The 22,305-nt window shown below is 47.5% G+C and overlaps 1 protein-coding gene across 4 annotated transcripts in view; it reads left to right on the forward strand.

Annotated features, from left to right (window-relative positions):
* The first annotated feature begins 17,449 nt into the window (after positions 1-17,449).
* BUB1B (BUB1 mitotic checkpoint serine/threonine kinase B) overlaps positions 17,450-22,305 on the forward strand; it is a 68,470-nt gene continuing 63,614 nt past the window's right edge. The window contains exons 1-2 of one of the 4 annotated variants that reach the window (XM_036297056.1): positions 17,450-17,629; positions 20,682-20,828. In XM_036297056.1, coding sequence (XP_036152949.1) covers positions 17,598-17,629; positions 20,682-20,828 — 179 coding nt within the window. In that variant the 5' untranslated portion in view covers positions 17,450-17,597. The remainder of the gene's footprint in view (positions 17,630-20,681; positions 20,829-22,305) is intronic. The other 3 variants (XM_036297039.1, XM_036297047.1, XM_036297072.1) reach the window with 3 other exon arrangements.

Here is a 22,305-nt window from a genome sequence, read left to right on the forward strand (position 1 = left end):
CCCGGATCTGGAGCTCAGAGTCTGAAACTCCCTCCCGATTGAAAACAACAACCGCGCCCTCCGCCTCCAGCCCGCTCCGCGTGCACTCCGCACCTTAGTATTTCACTTCAGCACTGCGCCTCCTCTGAGTCTGGGTATGATATTCTCTTTCCTCCTAGTTGTAGAATTTCCACTCAGCCAGCCTTCCTGTGGTTCTGGATGATGTCCGTTCCGTCTTTTAGTTGTATTTTTGAAGTGGTTGTTCGAGGCAGCAATCTCCGGCGTTAACCTATGCCGCCATCTTGGTTTCATCTGATCTGCTGTTCATTTCTAATCATGCAGTTAAATTCCCTCTGGAGGACAAGGAGGCGTCTGCCTTCAACACAAGAGGGTCTCGTGTCATCCAAATACTTCACTTATTCAAGAAACAAGGAAGATCCCTTATTAGCCCCAATCCTGCACTGACCCAGACTGTCCTAGATGCAGTTCCCACAGCATGCACACTGGCTGCACCCTGCCCAACCCAGCGTGTCTTCGGTGCCTCCTAAGACCAGGACAATTTCTTAGACAGAAAGAGAACTTGGTGTGGAGCTTAGCAAAGCATAAAAGTGAAATGGAAGCCAGGGTAACTTAGGGCCCACGTGCCCTCCTGTGTAAGTGGTTGTGCAAAATGACACAGTTAGGAGCAGTAGCTTCTGGCCTGAGTTCAGGAGAATAGCCACCAGGCCCCTTGGTTGTGTTGGCCAGGAAAGCAGGTGCTTCCTCTGCCACAGGCTGTTTCAGGGAAGTAGCCAGCAGTGGAAGGAGGGTGGGTTTGGAATCCTCATTGGATGGAAGTCCTGCTGTGCCCCTTATAAAATACTTTACTTCTTTGAGTCCCAGTTTCTTCTTCTGCTTCTGGGGATTAAACCAGGTGACAAAACGTGCAAGTCTTTAGCATGGGCCAACCACATAGATGCTCAGGAGATACTAGTTTCAGAGGTATGATGGGTTGGCTTGTCCAAGCCTTCTCTGTGGCGCCCCCCTCCAGAATCACCAGTGTCCCTGCTGCTCACTGTCCGTGTCCTTCTGAGCTATTGCTAATTAAGACAGGGTGAGACTTACATGTTAAATAATTCCCCAGCGGAGGCTACAGCAAACCCTTGATTTATATTCCCAGTACATAACTTAAACACTCAAATAGCAGAACATAAAGTTTATGTTAACCCTAAAACTATTATTGTAAAAAATAAGACAATCGTGTGACCCTTGTTTCTTCACAGGGGAGACAGTGCCTCCCAGACTGTGCCCAGTCCCAGCTTGGGGCTTTCTTCCTGGCTTTCATTTTTGGGTTTGGGTTCACATTTCTTCATTCTCTCAGAGTCTAGGGCTGAATTTCTAAAAGAAAGAAGAAAAGGAAGTAGAGGAAAAATGAGTTGTTTTCTTTAAAAAGGAAATGGTCCCAACCTATAAATGCCCCCAGTCCTCTGGAATGCCCATACAAACCCCACAATCCCAGCTTGGGAATCTGAACAAAAATAGCACCAGGCCTCTTGGGATAGCCACAAATATTGTGCTTAGTTGCATACATTTGCATACAGTTAGAAGCAAATATGCACAGTGAATTAATTAGGGCTCCCAGTGGTGATTGCAATCAACCCCAATATTACAAGCTGGCCAATGGGAAGCAGGTGGCATGACCACAGGGCAGGGCAGGACAGTGCTTGCAGCCCAGAAGCAGCTACTGCTCTGGGGCCTCCTTGAAATGAGGGGCAGAAACCAGTGTCACAGAAGCCTAGTGTTCTCTCTTGATCTCTCTGCCCTCCCAACTTCCTCTTTTCCCCTCCAGATCTAACTCCAACTGCCCTCCCTTCTCCCTCCAGATCCAGGGGAGGCCATGGCTCAGTGACTCCCTCCTGAAAGCTCTGAGTTGGGGTGGACGTGAGCACCCACGCGATCTTCAGGCTGCAGAGAGGGAAGCAGGGCCTCCTGGGCACAGACCCTTTGGCAGTGCCCACCCCTCAAGAGAATCTGCATAGTAGCTACAGTGGAGCAGACATGCAGGAGCATGCCAGCAGCATGGAGACTTGTAAGGCAAAATAAATCTCCAGGAAGGAAGGCAGGGGAGCAGACCTGGGAGTGTGGAGGAATTTGGCCCAGATCCATTACACCTGCCTTTAAAATACACCATTAAAGTTTCATGCTGTTTTCTTTCCATATCTGTGGAACCCTTTGTTCTCTGGTCATTACTGACCAGCCTGGCTCTGGGACAAAGCCAGACAGATTGTTCTAAAGTTTGAATTTCTACTGGCTCTCTGCATCTAATGAGCTGTCACTCAGAACTCTGCCCCAGAAGCCAGGCAGTGCCTGGAGGAAGTAGAAGAGGACAGCTCGTATGGCAGCACCCACAGCTGGGCCTGAGCCTGCCAGGTTAGGCTGGATTGCCTAGAGTCTAGTAGCCAGTGATGGTGAACCTATGACACGCATGTCAAGGGTGACACGCAAACTTGTTTTTTTGGTTGATTTGTCTTTGTTAAATGGCATTTAAATATATAAAATAAATATCAAAAATATGTCTTTGTTTTACTATGGTTGCAAATATAAAAAAATTTCTATATGTGACACGGCACCAGAATTAAGTTAGGGTTTTTCAAAATGCTGACACGCCGAGCTCAAAAGGTTCGCCATCACTGGTCTAGGCCCTAGACCTCTGGCCCCAAATTCCACACTCAAGGAACTCTGTGCCCTTAGGCCAGTGGTCGGCAAACTGCGGCCCCTTGAGTGTGGCTCTTCCACAAAATACCACGTGCGGACGCGATTAAAACTTCGTGGCCACACTCAAGGGGCCAGAGAGCCGCATGTGGCTCTCGAGCCGCAGTTTGCCGACCACTGCCTTAGGCCATTAGTTACCTGGTGTCTGGAGGGCAGTGCCAACCCGGGGCAAGGTCTCTAGATCCTGCATAACCCTCAGGCCAGAGCCACACACATGGCATTGCTACAGCTACTTTCTTTATTCACAAGACTGTCCACATTTAGGCCAAGATGGCAGCTGCCAATATGGGATGGTGTGAGACGAGTCCCCAAACCTCTGGGTTCCCACAGCCTTTCCTGAGACCTGCAGATCCCACCGTTGTAATCTCTCTTTTGGAGAATCCAGAGGCCTGTTAAGATGCAGCTGTTGCCAGAAGCAAGCCTTGGAGAAAGGGGCTGTAGCTTTCACTGCTGGAAGTGTTCCAGCTTCTCTGTGGTAACGTTCAGCCAGAACCTCCTCCCATGGGCTTTTTCCTTGCTGTGATTTAACAGGAACAGTAAGACAGACCCATAAAACATGTCATTTCAAAAGTGTATTGCCTCTAACCATCCATAGTGTATACCTACTTCCTGGCTCCAGCCAACACTGGAAGAGTCCTGTGCTGAATGCCTAGGACAGAGTTGCTCAAACCTTAATCAATCACCCGGAGATCTTAATATCATTTGAACCACACTTGGATTAGCCAGGCTGGAGAGGATTCAAAGATGAAAATGACAAGGTCCTTGCCCTCACTTTCCTTTACGGTAAATCCAGACAACATAGCCTGTGGGGGTGAGAAGTGCCATAATAGAGACACCGAAGAAAGCACAGCAGAGAGAGGATTTCATTGGTTTCGATCAAAAAGTGCAAGATTTCTGTAGATTTCAAACCTCAAACCGCTAGACAGATTTAACATCTAAGAGGATTCGACAAAAGAGTGAGCTGGGGAAGGGGTAGAGTTGGGGAGACACAAAAACTCGGAGAAGTGTGGATGAAACCAACGTCTGCATAATCCAGGCAAATGTGCTACTGGGATCCCCACTTTTTCTATCTCCGTTCTGATGGAAATTGCTGGAAGGAAAGAGACCGCCATCTTGGACTGGCTAGTGGAGATGTTTTCTCATAAGCAAAGAAGGCCCACGACCAGCTGTGGGAACCTCTGAGAAACAGCTAGAAGTGCATCAGAGGGAGGCCCAGGAGGACCCAGGTGTGGGCCGTTCTTGTAAAGGAGAATGAAGCAAAGTGTACCAGGCAGCCAGGAGTATAACTCCCTGTGGGTTAGTTAGTCTTGAGTTCTTGTCATTGCTAAGCGGGAGCCCTGCTTGCTTCTTTTGAATCAGGCCTGCTTTGAAGGGGTGCAGATTTCAGTACAACCTTACATCTAACACCAGCCCTAAGGGCCAAGGCTGGTCAATGCCAGGCTTGTCACTCAGGGCAGGAACCTCACACAATCATGAGATTTTAGAGCTGGAAGTTTACTTCCTTGGGCCCAACACTTTTTAAGGAAAAAAAAAAAATTACAACAAACTCAAACCTGGACCCAGAGCTCTCTGGAATAGCCCACCGTGCCTCCCTTTTCCTGGAGCTGAGATCCCCACATGGACAGATAGTTCCACAGTCAGAGAATCCTGTCTGTGCTCAGCCAGGCATGAGGAACAAAGAGAAGAGAGGCACATCCCCTCCGGGGCGGGGGGGGGGGGGGGGGGCCGCGAAGGCGAAGAGGGCTGGTTTTGTCAGCTTTGGGGCATCTTCAGAAACCAGAAGGCAGGACTCTGTGTCTGGTGATTCAGTCCCAAGTAGTAGAACCACAAGGAGGGCCCACCCTTGGCTGCTGAAAACTGAAAGTTAACCTGGATTTAACCCCTGGCATGATGGAGGGCTAGTGGGAGTGGGGCCCAATAGGTACCTACCACCCTTAGAATTAGGAAGGCTGTGTGTCCGAGTTAGCCTAGACCAGTGGTCAGCAAACTCATTGGTCAACAGAGCCAAATATCAACAGTACTTCTTCAAAATAGACTCACCCAGGCCGGAAACCGACTTCTGCGCATGGGCCACGAAGTTTCAGTCGCACTGTACGTGTGAGCCCGCACGTGGTATTTTGTGGAAGAGCCACACTCAAGGGCCCAAAGAGCCGCATGTGGCTCGCGAGCCGCAGTTTGCCGACCACTGGCCTAGACAGTCACAGCATATAATGTTATCCAAGAATAATTATTAAAAGTTCCTCCTTTTATTACCCATCACTACTATTGCTTTACATAACTACTCCTATAGTCACTCTGGCATAGCTGCCAGTCTCTGACTGCAAAGGCTGAGGGATGGGGGGCTGAGCCCCGCCTGCGCCCATGGCGTCTTCCTACCCTGCTGCTGCTCCACTCCGATGGTTTTAGATGCGCCCCCACAATCCAGCACAGGAAGGAGCAGGGGCCTGGGTTCAGGACTGTGGGAGGCTCAGCCTGACCTTGGGGAAGCTCTGGAAGGGTAGAGAGGGGGGCAGGAAGCACTCTGGGGCTAACCCAAGATGGGAAATGGCCTTTGACTTCACCCAAGCCCCAGCTAGGCTTGCCTTAAAGCTGACTCAAAGTCCCTCACCCCAGAGGAGCAGGGCGTAGGACAGTGCACACACTTCCTGGATATTTGCACAATGATGGTAGACTTTTCCCCCTGAGAAGGGAGGAGGGATTCCAGGGAGACAACAGAAATTAGGAAGCCAGGACACTAAGCCAAGATAAGGTAATCAATTGCAATTAAAACTACAATCACACTATTTATCAACTACTTATAACAGTGGTTCTCAACCTTCCTAATGCCGTGACCCTTTAATACAGTTCCTCATGTTGTGGTGACCCCCAACCATAAAATTATTTTCGTTGCTACTTCGTAACTGTAATTTTGCTACTGTTATGAATCGTCATGTAAATATCTGATATGCAGGATGTATTCTCATTGTTACAAATTGAACATAATTAAAGCATAGTGATTAATCACAAAAACAATATGTAATTATATATGTGTTTTCCGATGGTCTTAGGTGACCCCTATGAAAGGGCCATTCGACCTTCAAAGGGGTCGTGACCCACAGGTTGAGAACCGCTGACTTATAACCTTGCCGGATATTCTCCTATACCCAGGGACTGGCTCTAGTCCAGTTCAGCTACAGGCCTGTGAGGAGGTCACACTCCAAGGAATTACACACCAGACTTGCCTTCCCATGGGGCCAGAGTCTGGGCCTTTGCCTCTGAAGCAGCACATTTTCCTCCTCCCATGGCAACTGACTGGGGACCCAACTCAACTCCTCCCTTTCCCCACTATCATATTCTGTTCCCCAAGGTGGGAGGCAAACTTCATCCAAGCCCCAGTGTTCCTGGGATTCAGGTGTCCAAAGGATCCATGGGCCTCAGAGGGCCCATCCTACAGCAGACCTGGTGGAGCTGGAGCTCCGGGGATTTGTGCTGGGAGAGGCCTGGGGCTGGTGCCCCTGCTCAGGGGTCCTTCATTTAGCTCTTGGCAGATAATTAACAAGAGGGCTGGCTGCAGCTAGCAGGCAAGCACCCGAGGACCCCTGTTCTCCTGAGGACTTGCGGAGCAGAACACCGTGCTGGGCAGGGCGGGCCTACCCCCGACAGCCCCGTAAGAGACAGCCTGTCTTGTTGAAGCCATGGCTATTTCGAGTATCCATTACCCACGGCCAAATCTAATCCTTACTGAAATAAGTATGTTAACCCGTATTGTTGACACTCCACTTATTTCCAAAAATAATGAGACAACTTATAGTAAATAACAAAGAAATGATAGAATCATGCAAACAGGGATAAATGAGTAAAAGGCATATAATAAAAATGGGGTGACAGTTTTTCTAGAAAATGTGCATTAAGGGTAATTACTGTAACTGCACACAACATTTCACATCTAACTTCCTGGCAGACAAGTGAAGTAAAGGTTACCTGGTGACTTAACATCTCTCTCTTTATCAGTGACCTGGGACAAGACTCTCATCTTATTTGTGTCCCCATTGCCCAGCAGCACCTGGCATGTGATAGCAAATGCCCAAAAAGGATATGTTGACTGAGTGACTGACTAAATAAAGGAATGGGAGTTGGGTTGTGCTCTCAATTTTAGCCCCAATATGCTGTGTGACTTTGGGCAAATAACTTATCTGAACCTCAGTTCTGAGTCTGTCACTTGAGAGAGTTGCACTGGAACAGCGGTTCTCAACCTGTGGGTCGCGACCCCTTTGAAGGTCGAATGACCCTTTCACAGGGGTCGTCTAAGACCATCGGAAAACACGTACATAATTACATATTGTTTTTGTGATTAATCACTATGCTTTAATTATGTTCAATTTGTAACAATGAGAATACATCCTGCATATCAGATATTTACATGACGATTCATAACTGTAGCAAAATTACAGTTATGAAGTAGCAACAAAAATAATTTTATGGTTGGGGGTCACCACAACGTGAGGAAGTGTATTAAAGGATCGCGGCATTAGGAAGGTTGAGAACCACTGCTGTATTAGATATGCTGTTCCTTCTGCCTGGAAAGCCATTCCTCTCCTTCTAGTAACTCCTAATCATTTTTTCAAGATCCCTTTTTGGAAGCACTTTCTGAGACCTCCCTTCTGTCAGCCCCCAGGCTTAGGTGGGGGAAGGGCCGCCAAATTCTAGGTACATGTGGGGTTATAGCTCATAAGCTACCATGTTATAAACTGCTTTTCTTGAGCAAAGGACTTGTGCTTTTTTTTTTTTTTTTTTCATCTTTATACCCCTGGTGTCTGGCACAGCACCTGACATAAAATATTCAATAAATGAATATTGTTGAGTGAATGAATGACCTCCTAGAGTGCTTGGTCTAATCGGTCACGTGCTATATTACTCACTTCCGTCAGTTAGTCAGGTCCTGGGAATCCCATAATGAGCAAGAACTGCCACGCCCTGCCTCGGGGCTCTACACTTCCATGAGGGATGCAGGATGAGACAGTGGAACCAGCCTGTGACTGCTGGAAGGAGCCTGCAGGCCCAATTTCTTTGCCGTTGAGGAGGAAACTACAGCCCGCGGATGGGAGGGATGAGCCTCTCTCAAACCTGTCTGTGTGGCAGGATCTTCCCTGTGACAACTCCGTAGGGACTCTGTCCGGGCACACATCTCCCAGTTGGCAGAAGTCAGCCTCCCAGTACCACAGCTCCCCTGGTGAGAACACAGGGACCATAGCTGGCTGACCCCCAGCCTCTTCTCACGGCATGCGCACTACCTTTCCTAACTCCTGCCAAGGGGCTCGGATGGAAAATCAGAAACAGGATCAGGTTCTGTCTTTTATTAGGAGATCATGTTTTCTAACTCTGCCTGTCTCTGGATTTTCTTCCCACTTTAGGTTTTATGTTGTTGTTTGTTCTTTAATTGATTTCAGAGAAAAAGGGAGAGGGAGAAAGAAATAGAAACATCAATGATGAGAATCATTGATCGGCTGCCTCCTGCACACCTCACACTGGGGATTGAGCCTGAAACCCGGATCTATGTCCTAACCAGGAACAGAACTGCAATCTTCCAGGTCATAGGTCGACACTCAACCACTGAGCCACGCCGGCTGGGCTCCCCGCTTCAATTTGGGGGCCTGTGTTGGAAGAAAGGCATAGAAACTTCCCACAGACGGTGTGTTCCGAAGACCTCTGTGCAGAAGAAAAGCGGTGTGGTTCTGTCCTGGCTCCAGAGACTGGAGTTCCCATTGCTGGCCTGATCAAGCCCAAGAGTGAGCCCGGGAATCTGCAATGTGAAGAGTTCCTCTGACACTGCTCAAGGGTCCCACATTCAGGTTTCCCCTGCCCGCAGTCTCAGAATCGTTTTAAGAAAGGAAGAATGTTGGCTAATCCTGGGGAAGATCCAAACCTCCAGACAAGGCCAAAAAAGAACAGCCTTTAGGGTAGAGGGTAGAGGGTAGAGGTGGGAACAGAGGCCAAATAGCTTGTCACCTCACATAATTCTTCTCTGAGTCATCTCACATCTAGCCTTGGTCAGCTTCTCACTGTGCAATCCAAACATCTCCATGCTTGGCTCCCACAGTCAGCCAAACTAAGTTGCTTCCAATCGTCTCACCCTCTCCCAGCCTGGGGGCCTCTGACCTCTGGCCTTTCCTTGGAAAAGCAACGCAGAGCCCAGATCTGCAGGAATACCTCCCACGGCTGGGCCCCTCAGAATGTCAGAAGCAAACTTTCCACCGTCTGCACCAGGTCCCAGGAGGCAACGTCTGAGCGAGGAAGCAATGGGAGCCCAGACATACCCACCCGCCAGATACTCCATCCTCCTGTCAGCTTTCCCACATTGGTTGGCTCGGCCAGGAGCCATCCCAATTGCTGTCCAGTTATGGGATCGCCACCTCCTTAAACAGGGATAGACCGGTATGTCGCTCGTTTCCTCGGCTTCACTGCTATGGAGCCACAGGAACAGGGTGATGAGCAATGCACTGGCTCTCCCACAGGACCTCCACAGTCAGCACACACAGAGCTTTGTGTGAGTTAGAAAAAGGAGGCCCCTTTGGAGAGATAAACTTTAAAAAAAATTATTTTATTGATTTGAGAGAGACAGAGAGAGAATGATCGATTTGTTGTTCCACTTATTTATGCATTCATTGGTTGATTCTTGTATGCGCCCTGATCAGGGATTGAACCGCAACCTTGGCGTATCGTAATGACACTCTAACCAACAGAGCTACCCGGCCAGGGTAAACTTTTAAAGATGCCTCCTCTGAGTGAACAAAGCAGGGAAAAGTGTCCCCATGCGTGCCTCTGGTCAAGCACTCTGAGGCATGGCATAATTTGTACAATGGTATATGCAGCCCTGAGTCAGCCCCCTTTTCAAAGCATCCCCCGGCCATCTGGGTGTTTTCCAGAGCTCTTATGCTCACCAACCAGTTCAGTCCCCCAGTTCCCACCCAGCATCTGCCCTACTCTTCCTTTCCTGCTGTCTCTGAGGCCACTGGAGGATATCTCACCTCTGGTGGAGCCAGCCAGGTGGGTGCTGACGTCTAGGCCCAGGTGTGGCTGCCCAGTGCTCTCAACATGGCCGTCTTTGATGCTAGAGCTGAGCTGTGCCCTTGGCAACTGGGCATGAAGGTAGTGCTGCTGGAGGCCAGCCTCACACAGAACTGACGCCTGCAGCTCCTGCCACGGGCCCTCTCTCCACAAGGCCCGGAGTCCTCGGGGCCAGGCCAAGGAGGGTCACGTCCAAGGTGGATCTTAAGTGGTCCTCTCCATTCCTGTTCTCCACAAGCCCATGGGCAAACCCTCCTGCTTCCACCATCTTCTTCCTCAAATGCCAGAAGCCGGTCCATCCTTGCTGCTTGACACAGTTGCTGTAGGAAAGAAACATCTGCACAGCATATGTTTCAAGGGACCTGGCGTATATGGCATACTGTTCTTAATATGTCTGCTCCCCTTAGCGCTATGTGTTTTAACCAAGGTCACCTCTCCGAGAAAGGTTGTTTCCCCAGGTAGGGATTTTCCCCTGAAGTTAGGGAGGGGATAAAACCCCTTAGCTAAGTGCCAGGCGGGTAGTTAATCACTTTAACTACAAACAATCACGCTGAAGCTACATAATCTTTACTCCCTGGAATGGAGATAAGAAACACCCTAACCTTTGCAATAGAAATTGACAGGATTAAAGTCAACTGGTATAAATACAGATGTAACAAGACAATAAACACCATAACTTGGCTGGCGAACCTAGCTAGAGAACCTGGAGAGAGAACCTAGCTACAGAACCTGGCTGGAGAACCTAGCGAGAGAACATGGCTAGAGAACCTGGACAGAACCTGGATAGAACCTGGCTGGAGAACCTAGACAGAACTTGGCTGGAGATCCTAAACAGAACTTGGCTGGAGATCCTGGCTAGAGGAACCTGGCTATGATGATCACCTGAACGCTGCCTCCGTCCACACTTTGGGAACCCCTGGACCTGTTGGGGTTGGACCCCAACACTCAAAAGCAAACAAAATTACCTGCCAGGGATCCCACTCAACGGTTTTGGGGAAATATCTAACATGTTGGAGTGAGTGGAGGCTTCCTCTACATATGATGCTGGAGAACCTGAATTCACTCCTCCCACTGAAGGTGACACCCAGAAGCTGAAGTTTACTAAACATTAGAACTGGTTTAATCCCTTCATACAGTACTGGGCTTGAAGTACGGAGCTGGCAGCATTCAGATCCTACTCTGCTCTTCCTTAATGGGAAGTCTCACAGTCACTTTACTTCTTTGAGTTTGGGTCACCTCATGTGTAAATTGAGCACAGTAGTGAATACCTGGAAACTCTCTAGATTCTCCAAGACCTTCCTGCACACAAAACTCTGGGCAGGTTAATGTCAGGGCAAAACAGTCTAATTCTGCACTTCCTATTAGCTAAATAGCTTATTTAGCTCTACATCTAAATTTGCTTCTTAACAGCCCAGTTTCTGTTCTCAGCTTGTGGTCCATCCTGACCTTTTGGTTCTTTTGTCAAAAGTAGATAACTAGTATCTCCTCATTGGCATGTATATTTTTTGCATGTATAAGTGTAGAAATTCTGGGTCAGGCAATTTCCAATGGTTTGAGAAGACGCATGAAAAGTAAGATAGTTCTGTAGAAAAGTAGAAGCATAGTCCAGAAAGGAGTTTCCATGAAATTAAAGAGAAAAACCCAGCTCCTTGGATAGTAAACTAATACCCAGTCAGCAACAGCTACTGTGAGATGCAAATAGACAGCAGCCAGTAGCCCCCAGCACTGGGCTAATGTATCTTTTCACCCTTCACCTCCCTACCTCCTGGCAACACAAGATGGTTTGAATTACTATGCCTCTTTCTCATTGGTTCTTCTACCTCAAGACGCTTCACCACTGGTAAATACAAGATGCAGATGCTACTCTGATTGGCTGATTTGTTGCTAGGGTAAAGGCCAGCATGGTGATGCTGCTTTCCCAGATGTGGTCTCCTTCAGGCCCTGAACACACACACACACACACACACACACACACACACACACACACACACACCCATTTGGTCTCTCTTGACCTTCCTCCCAGCCGTGGGACAGTCCCTCCCTCCTCCTGTGGTTGCAACAGTAAACAAGCAGTCCATCCAAGGGTTCCCTGGAGACCCAGAGGTTTTCATCTTTGCAGTTTAGCCTACTAAAGCTGATTTTGTATAATCTATGAAGGCACAGTTGCGGGAAATCAGCCTTTGACAATCAAGAACACACACAACCTCCACAAGCAAGAGATCATAGGTTTTTCTGATAACTGAATCCCTCTAACAGCCACTGGTGCAGATAGGTATGGCTTTGCATATGCAGTAAATGGGTGAAAATGAGGAGCTTGCTAGTCCCTAACTGCTACCACATGCAACTGTGCCTGAAATTCCACCATTAAGATTTATTCCTTTATGTATTGTATATTCTTCTCCTAGGCCTACTGTTAAAATACAATGAGCCTAAAATCTGTTCTGAAAGATATTTGAGAAAGTTTCTTTAGGATCAAATCAGTTTAGATATGTCAACATATTTCAGCACCCCCAGTAGTAGGTAGAATAATGGCCCCCAAAGAGGTCCATATTCTAATCCATGGAACCTGTGAATATGTCACTTTATATAACAAAAGGGCAGATCTGATAAAGGTTCAAGACCTTGAGATAGAAAGGTTATCCTAGATCAGCGGTTCTCAACCTGTGGGTCGAGACCCCTTTGGGGGTCAAAAGACCCTTTCGCAGGGGTCACCTAAGACCATCGGAAAACATATATAATTGCATATTGTTTTTGTGATTAATCACTATGCTTTAATTATGTTCAATTTGTAACAATGAAAATACATCCTGCATATCAGATATTTACATGACGATTCATAACAGTAGCAAAATTACAGTTATGAAGTAGCAATGAAAATAATTTTATGGCTGGGGGTCACCACAACATGAGGAACTGTATTAAAGGGTCTCGGCATTAGGGAGGTTGAGAACCACTGTCCTAGATCATCTGGATGGACCCAATCTAATCACATGAGCCCTTAGAAGCAGGGAGATTTTCTTGACTGTGGTCAGAGAAAGAGCTGTGACAGAAGCCAGAAAAATGCTATGTTTCTGACTTTGAAGGTAACGGAAGGGGGCCACAAGCCCAGGAACACCAGTGAATGCCTCTAAAAACTAGAAAATAGAAAACAAATTCTTGCTTAGCCCAATGAGACCAGGTCAAACTTCTGTTATACCAAACTGTAAAATAACAAATTGGTGTGGCGTTAAGCTACTACATTTATGGTAGTTTGTTATAGCAGCAATAGAAAATTAGCACTTCCCTCCGAGATTCATAATGCACTTTGGCATATTAGAATCTCTTGGGAGGAGAAACCAAGATGGCGGCATAGGTAAACACCGGAGTTTGCTGCCTCGCACAACCACTTCAAAAATACAACTAAAAGATGGAACGGACATCACCCAGAACCACAGGAAGGTTGGCTGAGTGGAAATTCCACAACTAGAAGGAAAGAGAAAAGCATACCGAGACTCAGACGAGGCGCAGTGCTGAAGTGAAATACTAAGGTGCGGAGGTGCACGCGGAGCGGGCTGGTGGCTGAGGGCGCGGTTGTCGTTTTTAATCGGGAGGGAGGCTCAGGCCCTGAGCTCCAGTTCTGGGCGAGTCTCTAGGGACCCAGACTCAAATGGGAGAAGCAGGACTGTCTGGCATTGGTCGGAACTTGAGGGCAGCTTTCTCTCCGAGGTTTGCAGCGGTTGCTGGGACACTGAGAGGCAGAGCCTCTGGGGACAGGACTGAGAGCAGCCATAAAAGCTCTCCCCACCCGCCCTGTTGATCCCCTGGGACCCGCCCTGCCCAAGCCTTGCACACAGGCATTTGCTGGATAGCCTCAGGCAAAGGATAGATTAGCACCTCCTTAGAGGACAGAAGTTCTCCCACTGCAGACACAGCTGATTCTCACAGCCAGTTGGCCTGGAGGTCAAATCCCTCCTAGTGATACCTACAACAATCAAGGCTTAGCTACAACAAGACTGAGCACAGAGACCACAAGGGGGTGCACCAAGAGTGTCTACCTCAGGTAATTGGGACACTTAGCACAGAAAGCCACTCTATCAACACAGCGAAGCATAAAAAATGCCAAGACAAAGAAACAGGACACAAATGACAGAACTGGAGGAAAGCAGGCTGCTGGATACAGAATTCAAAACCACACTTTTGAGGTCTTTCAAGAGTCTTCTAGAGACTGCCAATAAACTTAATGAGATGTACAAGAAATCTAATGAGACCCTCGATGTTGTGATAAAGGACCAACTAGAAATTAAGCATACACTGACTGAAATAAAGAATATTATACAGGCTCCCAACAGCAGACCAGAGGAGCACAAGAACCAAGTCAAAGATTTGAAATGTGAAGAAGCAAAAAACACCCAACCGGAAAAGCAAAATGAAAAAAGAATCCGAAAATACGAAGATAGTGTAAGGAGCCTCTGGGACAGCTTCAAGCGTACCAACATCAGAATTATAGGGGTGCCAGAAGATGAGAGAGAGCAAGATATTGAAAACCTATTTGAAGAAATAATGACAGAAAACTTCCCCCACCTGATGAAAGAAATAGACTTACAGGTCCAGGAAGCACAGAGAACCCCAAACAAAAGGAATCCAAAGAGGACCACACCAAGACACATCATAATTAAAATGCCAAGAGCAAAAGACAAAGAGAGAATCTTAAAAGCAGCAAGAGAAAGAAACTCAGTTACCTACAAGGGAATACCCATATGACTGTCAGCTGATTTCTCAACAGAAACTTTGCAAGCCAGAAGGGAGTGGCAAGAAATATTCATGATCATGGTATCTCCCCTGCCAGGTAAGTATGGCAAGAAATATTCAAAGTGATGAATACCAAGAACCTACAACCAAGATTACTTTATCCAGCAAAGCTATCATTCAGAATTGAAGGTCAGATAAAGAGCTTCACAGATAAGGAAAAGCTAAAGGAGTTCCTCACCACCATCCAGTATTATATGAAATGCTGAAAGGTACCCTTTAAGAAGAGGAAGAAGAAGAAAAAGGTAAAGATACAAATTATGAACAACAAATATGCATCTATCAACAAGTGAATCTAAGAATCAAGTGAATAAATAATCTGGTGAACAGAATGAACTGGTGATTATAATAGAACTAGAGGCCCGGTGCACAAAAATTTGTGCACTCAGGGGAAGGGGGGGTCCCTCAGACCAGCCTGTGCCCTCTCACAGTCTGGGACCCCTCGGGAGATAACGACCTGCTGGCTTAGGCCTGCTCCCGAGTGGCAGAGGGCAGGCCCAATCCCTAGGTGCAGCCCCCGGTCGGGCTCAGAGCAGGGCCGATTGGGGAGTTGGGGCGCCTTCCCCTGTCATGCACAGAGCAGGGCAGATTGGGAGGTTGCGATGCCACCCTCAGTCACGCTCAAGGTAGGGCCGATTGGGGGGTTGGGGCACCGCCCCCTGTCACACTCAAGGCAGGGTCGATGGGGAGGTTGCAGCGCCACCCCCTGTCACGCACAGAGCAGGGCCCATCAGGGGGGTTGGGGCTCCATACCCCGTCATGCACAGAGCAGGGTGAATCAGGGGGTTGGGGAGCTCTCCCCTGTCATGCACAGAGCAGGGCCGATCAGGGGGTTGAGGAGCTCCCCCCTATCACTTACAGAGTAGGACCGATAGGGGAGTTGGGGCACCGCCCCCTGTCACACTCAGGGCAGGGCAGATGGGGAGGTTATGACTCTACCCCATCACACACAGAGCAGGGCCCGTGGCGGGGAGGGGGTTGGGGGGGTTGGGGCGCCGCCCTCTATCACCCACAGAGCAGGGCCGATCAGGTGGTTGGGGCGCCGCCACTCTCATACTCAGGGCAGGGCCAATGGGGAGGTTATGGCTCTACCCTGTCACACAGAGAGCAGGGCCCGTGGGGGGCAGGGGGGTTGGGGCCCTGCCCCCTGTCACACACAGAGCTGCAGGGTGATCAGGGGGTTTGGGCGCTGCCCCCTGTCACGCTGATCCTGGTGCCCAGAGGCCTCGAGGCTCCGCTGATCCCAGTGCTGAGAGGCATATTACCCTTTTACTATATAGAATAGAGGCCTGGTGCATGGGTGGGGCTGGCTGGTTTGCCCTGAAGGGTGTCCTGGATCAGGGTGGGGGTCCCCACTGGGGTGCCTGGCCAGCCTGGGTGAGGGGATGATGGCTGTTTGCAGCTGGTCACCCATCCTTCAGGGTGGGGGTCCCCACTGGGGTGCCTGGCCAGCCTGGGTGAGGGGCTGAGGGCTGTTTTCAGGCTGGGACTGAAGCTCCCAACTGCTCCTTTTTTCCTTTTTTTCTTTTTAATTCTGGGCCAGCTTTAGCTCTGAGGCCTTGGCTGCTGAAAACAGGTTTCTGGCCTTTGTTTACAGTCTGTATTTGATACAATGTTGCGGTCTGGCTGGCTGAAGCCCCGCTGAGTAAAGCAGGTTTCTGGGGTTTTTTTTAGCTTCTATATTCGCAACATAGTTGCTTAGAGTTGCAGCTGAGAGGCCGGCAAGTCAGGTGGGGAACGTTGGAGTTCTCCGTCACTGAAGCAAGCAAGCCTCCCTGTTCGCATCAGCTGCCTGGCTTGCAGGCCGCCATCTTGGCTGCCAGATAATTTGCATATCTCAGCCCTACTCTGTGAGTGACAGGGGGATTAGCCAATGGGAAGGGTAGAGGTCGCACGCCAATTACCATGTTTCTCTTTTATTAGTGTAGATCAGGGACATAGAAAGGGAATGAACTGACTATTCTTGGGGGGAAAAGGGGTGAGGGAGATGGGGGAAGAGACTGGACAAAAAACGTGCACCTTTGGATGAGGACAGTGGGTGGGAAGTGAGGGCGGAGGGTGGGGTGGGAACTGGGAGGAGGGGAGTTATGGGGGGAAAAAGAGGAACAAATGTAATAATCTGAACAATAAAGATTTAATTTTAAAAAAAAAAAAAGAATCTCTTGGGAGACTTTCAATAAAGATGCTCATTTAACTCAGAATTTCAGAAACTTATTTGAACACCAAACACTTATTCTCCTGTAACATATATTAGCATCTTAGAAAATGATGTGGGAAATACTGCATTCAAACATTAACTGTTACTAACATCTTATTATGATTGAGTTCATATGTTTTCAACGTGAAAGCTAGGTGAGAGAGACTAGGACACAGGACAGGTGCAGCTCTGATACGATGATTACAGAACTAGAATCCAGCTCTTCTGAATTCAAGAGTTGGAAACAACTGGGTCAAAGTAGCCTAAGCACTCTGGACACATGTGAGACTTGGGGCAGACATCAGGGGTGATCATATAGCCTGGCCAGCCACCCCAGAAAAAAGTCAAGCCAAGTGCAAGCAGTCAAAAATTTCTCCCTACACTCAAAACATCAAAGAAATTTTGGTGCTTAAAGTGTCTTTGACTTGGCCCAGAAACTGGCCTTACACGCAGAAAGCACCTGCAGAGAATTTATACCCCTTAAACCTGGGGCACCTGGCAGCCACCGAGCCTGGAAACTACAACTCCCATTATGCACCGCGACTGCGTGGGTAAAACCTGGGATAAACTACAAACCCCAGTATGCCTTGAGCAAGAGGCGCGAATAAGAGCGGAGGGGCGTAGTTACGTCGTCCGTGCGGGACCGTTAAATTTGAAAGTTGGCGGCTAGTCTGGAGGTGGCTGGTTCGTTACGGAGTTAGGTGCGTGCTTTTCCTAGGTTGCGGAGCACCCTCTGGTCGCTTTGATACCTCCAAGGACAGGTTGCAGAAGGAAGCCCCGACGGTCTGCGGCCCTGAGGAAAGGCCCACAGCGGGACAAGGACCTGAGCCGGGGATGCAGGATGGCGGCGAAGAAGGAAGAGGGTGCTTTGAGGTAGGTGCGAGAGCTGAGGGCTGGTCCTGCGAGGCCCCGAGATACCTAACAGGAGACCGAGGCCCCGCTCGGAACAGGCAAGGAGAAGGGCGCACGGTCAGCAGAAGAGCAGGCCGGGCCGCAGCCTCCCTCCTGGTGGAGTCTGACGCCGGGGGCGGAGGTGCAGACTCAGGGTAAGCCCTGACCTCCGCGTGGCCGGCTCTGAGACCCGCTCCCCGCCGCTTCAGCAGGAAGGAGGCTGTGGGACCCAGTGTTACAGAGAACTTGGGATTGGGGCGGGGGTGGGATGGGGGCTGGGGTGTCTGCGTTTGTATCTCAGCTCAGCCATTTGCTGGCTGTTTGACCTTGGACACGTCTTATTATGGGAAATATTGATATTGATCTTACCCTGCCGGGTTCTGGGAGAATTCCAAAGTATTCGTAAAGTGACTGACTCCAAATAAGTGCTCAGCAAATGGCAGGTGCTGTAATGATGGCGGTAGCATCGTTGGAAATCCGAGCCCTTCTCCGCGTGCTTGCCGCTTTTCCACCTGTAGAGTATGTATGACCTCTTCTGGGTTGGAGTTCTCTGCGCTTTCATTCTGGGGGTACATCATGCCTAGATCAGTGGTTCTCCACCTTGGCTGCGCATTAGAATCACCTGGGAATCTTGTTAAAAATCCTGATTTCTGGGCCTCATCCTCCGGAAATTCTGTTTCTTTGTTACTAATGATGAGGCCCAGAAATCAGGATTTTAACAAGATTCCCAGGTGATTCTAATGTGCAGCCAAGGTGGAGAACCACTGACCTAGATAGATGTCACGTCACGAACTCTTTAGTTCATGCAACAAATACTTATTGACAACCTACTAAGTGCCAGGCGCAGCAAATAAAAGACACAAAAACCCCTACCCTCGTGAAACTTGAGTTCTGGGGTGAGGTGTGGGCAGGGACAACAGACAGTAAGTGAGATAAATAAAAGTTAGATGGTGGTCACTACTTAAAAAAATAAAAAAGGTGGGGCAGAGGGCTTGGTGCAATTTTAGACGGTTTTGAACAGGAGGCCTCGCTGAGAAGGTGTCATTGGGGTCAAGACTTGAGAGATGCTTGCTAGCTAGTCATGCATTTATGTGGGGGAAGTGCAGAGGCTGGAGGGTGAGGGTTAGAGGCGGAGCTACACCTGCAGGGAGCTGAAGCCCAATGAGCCAGGAGAGTCCAAGGGAATGAAGGAAAAAAGGTGAGATGCAGGCACTGTAAGGACTTGGCTTTTACTCTGATTGTAGTTGAAAGTCAGCGGAAGAAACATGGTCTGACATGGATTTAAATTGGATCCCTTTGGCTGCAGTGTTTAAAAGACTACAGGTAGAAAAGGTTGGAAGCAAGGAAATGAGTTAAGAAGTTTTTGAAATAATCCAGGCAGGAGAAGTGGCAGCTTGAGCCAAGCTGGAAGCAGTAAAGATGGTGAGAATAGGTTGATGTCTAGATATATTTTGAAGGTACAGCCAACAGGACTTATGGAGTGACTGGGGAGGTATGAGAAGAGTGTCAAGGTTTGGTATTAAGACTTTTGAGCAACTGGAAAAATGAAATTGAGATGGGGAAGACTGTGGGAGGAGGAGGAGGAGGCAAGGGAGGAGTCCCAACTCAGTTTAGCGCATTTAACTGAGATCATTTAATTGCTAGTTTAAGAGCAAGAGAAGAAATTCAGATGAACTCAAGTATTTATTTATTGCTTACTAGTGTCAGATCCTGTATTAGACCATGGGGGATACAAAAATAAATGGCATGGCTGGTACAGGATTCACACAATATTAAAAAGATGTGAGTAGTTACAACCTAAATTAACTTATTTTCTTCTTCTCCCCCTCTCCCTTCTCCTCTTCTCATTAACCCTCACACCAGAATATTTTTCCATTGATTTTTTAGAGAGTGGAAGGGAGGGGGAGAGACAGAGAGAGAAAAAAAACCCCACATTAATGTGAGAGAGACACATTGATTGGTTGCCTCCCGCTTGGTCCCAAAACCGAGGTATGTGCACTTGACTGGACTCGAACTCATGACTCTTTAGTCCATGGGCCAATGCTCAGTCCACTGAGCCAAACCAGCTAGGGCTTAACTTCTTTTCTTTCTTTTTTAAAAATATATTTTTATTGATTTCAGAGCGGAAGGGAGAGGGAGAGAGAGAAACATCAATGATAAGAGAATCATTGATCTGCTTCCTCCTGCAACCCCTACTGGGGATCCAGCCTGCAACCCAGGAATGTGCCCTTGACCGGAATCCAACCTGGGACCCTTCAGTCCGAAGTCTGACTTAACTTATTTTCTTGAAGAGAGATTTGCTCTCTCATCTAGACTGAGGTCACAGATATCTTTCATTCAATTTTGAAGATTAGTGCCTAATCTGTCTCTGTTTCAAATCCAGAAATAATGCCTGTCATCCAGATGTAGGCTTTTATCTGACCATGACAGAGCTCTGAAGTTCAGAGTCCATACCGAATATGGTGATTGCCTCCAAAAAAAACGTGTGGAGATTCCCTCCCCCTCCCCCTACCCATGGGCTTGATAGAATGGGGCGGGGGTTGGGGGGTGGGGAGGGCAGTTGTGACCAGTAAAATGTATTTTTGTCTGCTTCTGCTCTGGGCTGGCTATATATGTAAACTTTAGTTTTAAGTCATCAGCTGAAACATGGGTATCATTCTGATGAAAGCTTTGCTAATTTTAAATTAAACTAGATGATGCGTTCTGTGGTAGGCATAGAATAACTTTTTGTCCACTTTGCCAAATTTATAATAATTGTTTCCCTTCTTTCCTTCCTGCCTTAAACTTTATTCTTATAATACTGTCCACAATACCCTGCTACATTCTCTCTTCCATTGGGCAAATACTATAGTCATACACTTGGAAATCAGGTCACAGACTCAGAAGCTTAGAAGTGTAATAACACTACTAATGTGCATGCCCACAATATTCAACCCAAAAATCATGAATAATCATTTATCTGAGAACATTTACAATAATCTCGTGATATATTTCAATACTGATATGAAACGTATTTTTGTTTCCCCCTTCACAGTGAAGCCATGTCTCTGGAGGGAGATGAATGGGAGCTGAGTAAAGAAAATGTACAACCCTTGAGACAGGGGCGGAGCATATCCACACTTCAGGGTGTATTGGCACAACAAGAATCTGCCCGAAACACTACTCTACAGCAGCAGAAACGGTGTGTAGAACATTTGGGGCTCAACCTGTCATTGTTCATCCCCAACTGTGGTAGGAAATGTGTGTGGGTCCATGCACAATGGCATAAGGAGTACTCTTTAAAAATTGGTAGTATGAGATTCTGTTCCTCACATGCTTTCTCATCATGACAGCTATCTGAAGATCTCAAGTGTGATTAAAAACAAGAGCTATAGGATTTCATTTCATTGTGAAGCAGGCAAACTCTTGTATCAGTAGAAATGCATCTTATACAAGGGGCAATGAGAAACAAAGTAAAGCAAGTATCATATTACTATATTTTCCAAAAGTATTCTGTCATTCTGAATCCCAAACAGAATTAGCTCTTTTATTTGATAGTAATCAGTTAGAGAAATTTCTTCCTTAAATTCTGAGTACTGAATGAGATTGAATCCACTATCTTTTATGTGTATTCAATTATTAACTTTTTAGGAAAGTATTTTTGACAATGTACCAAAAAGGAATAGTGACCTCCAAAGAAAATGTAAACCTGAGAGAAACTGAATTTATACTAGAAAGTGTCTCAATAATGATTTAACAAACTCTGGATAAACAAAAACTGAAAAAAACAAAACAAAAACCTACATTATTCAAGCGGACCTATGGAACTTGCTTTCCTTTGTCTAATAATGTTTTGATAAATATGCTTTTTTTCAAAAAAGTAAAGTATCCGTTTCTATCCTGGGTCTCTGACAAAAAAATTCTTCCATCCTATATAATAAAAGCTAAGTGTCCAGTCATCTGGTCGTTTATTCAACCAATCAAAGCGTAATATGCTAATGATATGCTAAGTCCGCTCAACTGCTCGCTATGACGTGCACTGACCACCAGGGGGCAGACGCTCCAACTGGTAGGTTAGCTTGCTGCTGGGGTCTGGCCAATTGGGACTGAGTGAGACGGGCCAGACACGCCCTACAGCCCTCCCCCTGTCCCTCCCCAGCTGGCCAACCTTCCACATCCCTCCCCGGCCCCGATTTTGCACCGATGGGGTCCCTCTGCCTGCCTGTGCCCTCTTGCAGTCCGGGACCCCTTGGGGGATGTTGGGGGATGTTGGAGAGCTGGTTTTGGCCCAATCCTGCAGGCCAAGTCGAGGGACCCCACTGGTGCACAAATTTGTGCACCGGGCCTTTAGTCATAGATAAATTATAATTTGGGGTTATGTAATGAGTATTCTTGTTCATCTCATTGGATCTTTAAAAGCGTTGGGTTTTATGATTTTGCTTCAGAGCTGGTAGTATTCTATTCTTCCTGGCTTCTGTGACATTTTACTAGTTTTTTTCACTTCTCCAACTACACCTTTTTCTTGTTGACTTCCTACTGCATTTTACCTAAGTTCTTCCATGTTCAGGTTTTCCAGGATTATTTAACTATTGTATGCATCTTTTACTTGCTTTCCAAATATCTTTTTATCGACCTGTAATATATAATTAGATAAATGTTTCACAATTTATTAAATAGTG

The sequence above is a fragment of the Myotis myotis genome, unplaced genomic scaffold, assembly GCF_014108235.1.
Source record: "Myotis myotis isolate mMyoMyo1 unplaced genomic scaffold, mMyoMyo1.p scaffold_m19_p_1, whole genome shotgun sequence".
Taxonomy (NCBI): Eukaryota; Metazoa; Chordata; class Mammalia; order Chiroptera; family Vespertilionidae; genus Myotis; species Myotis myotis.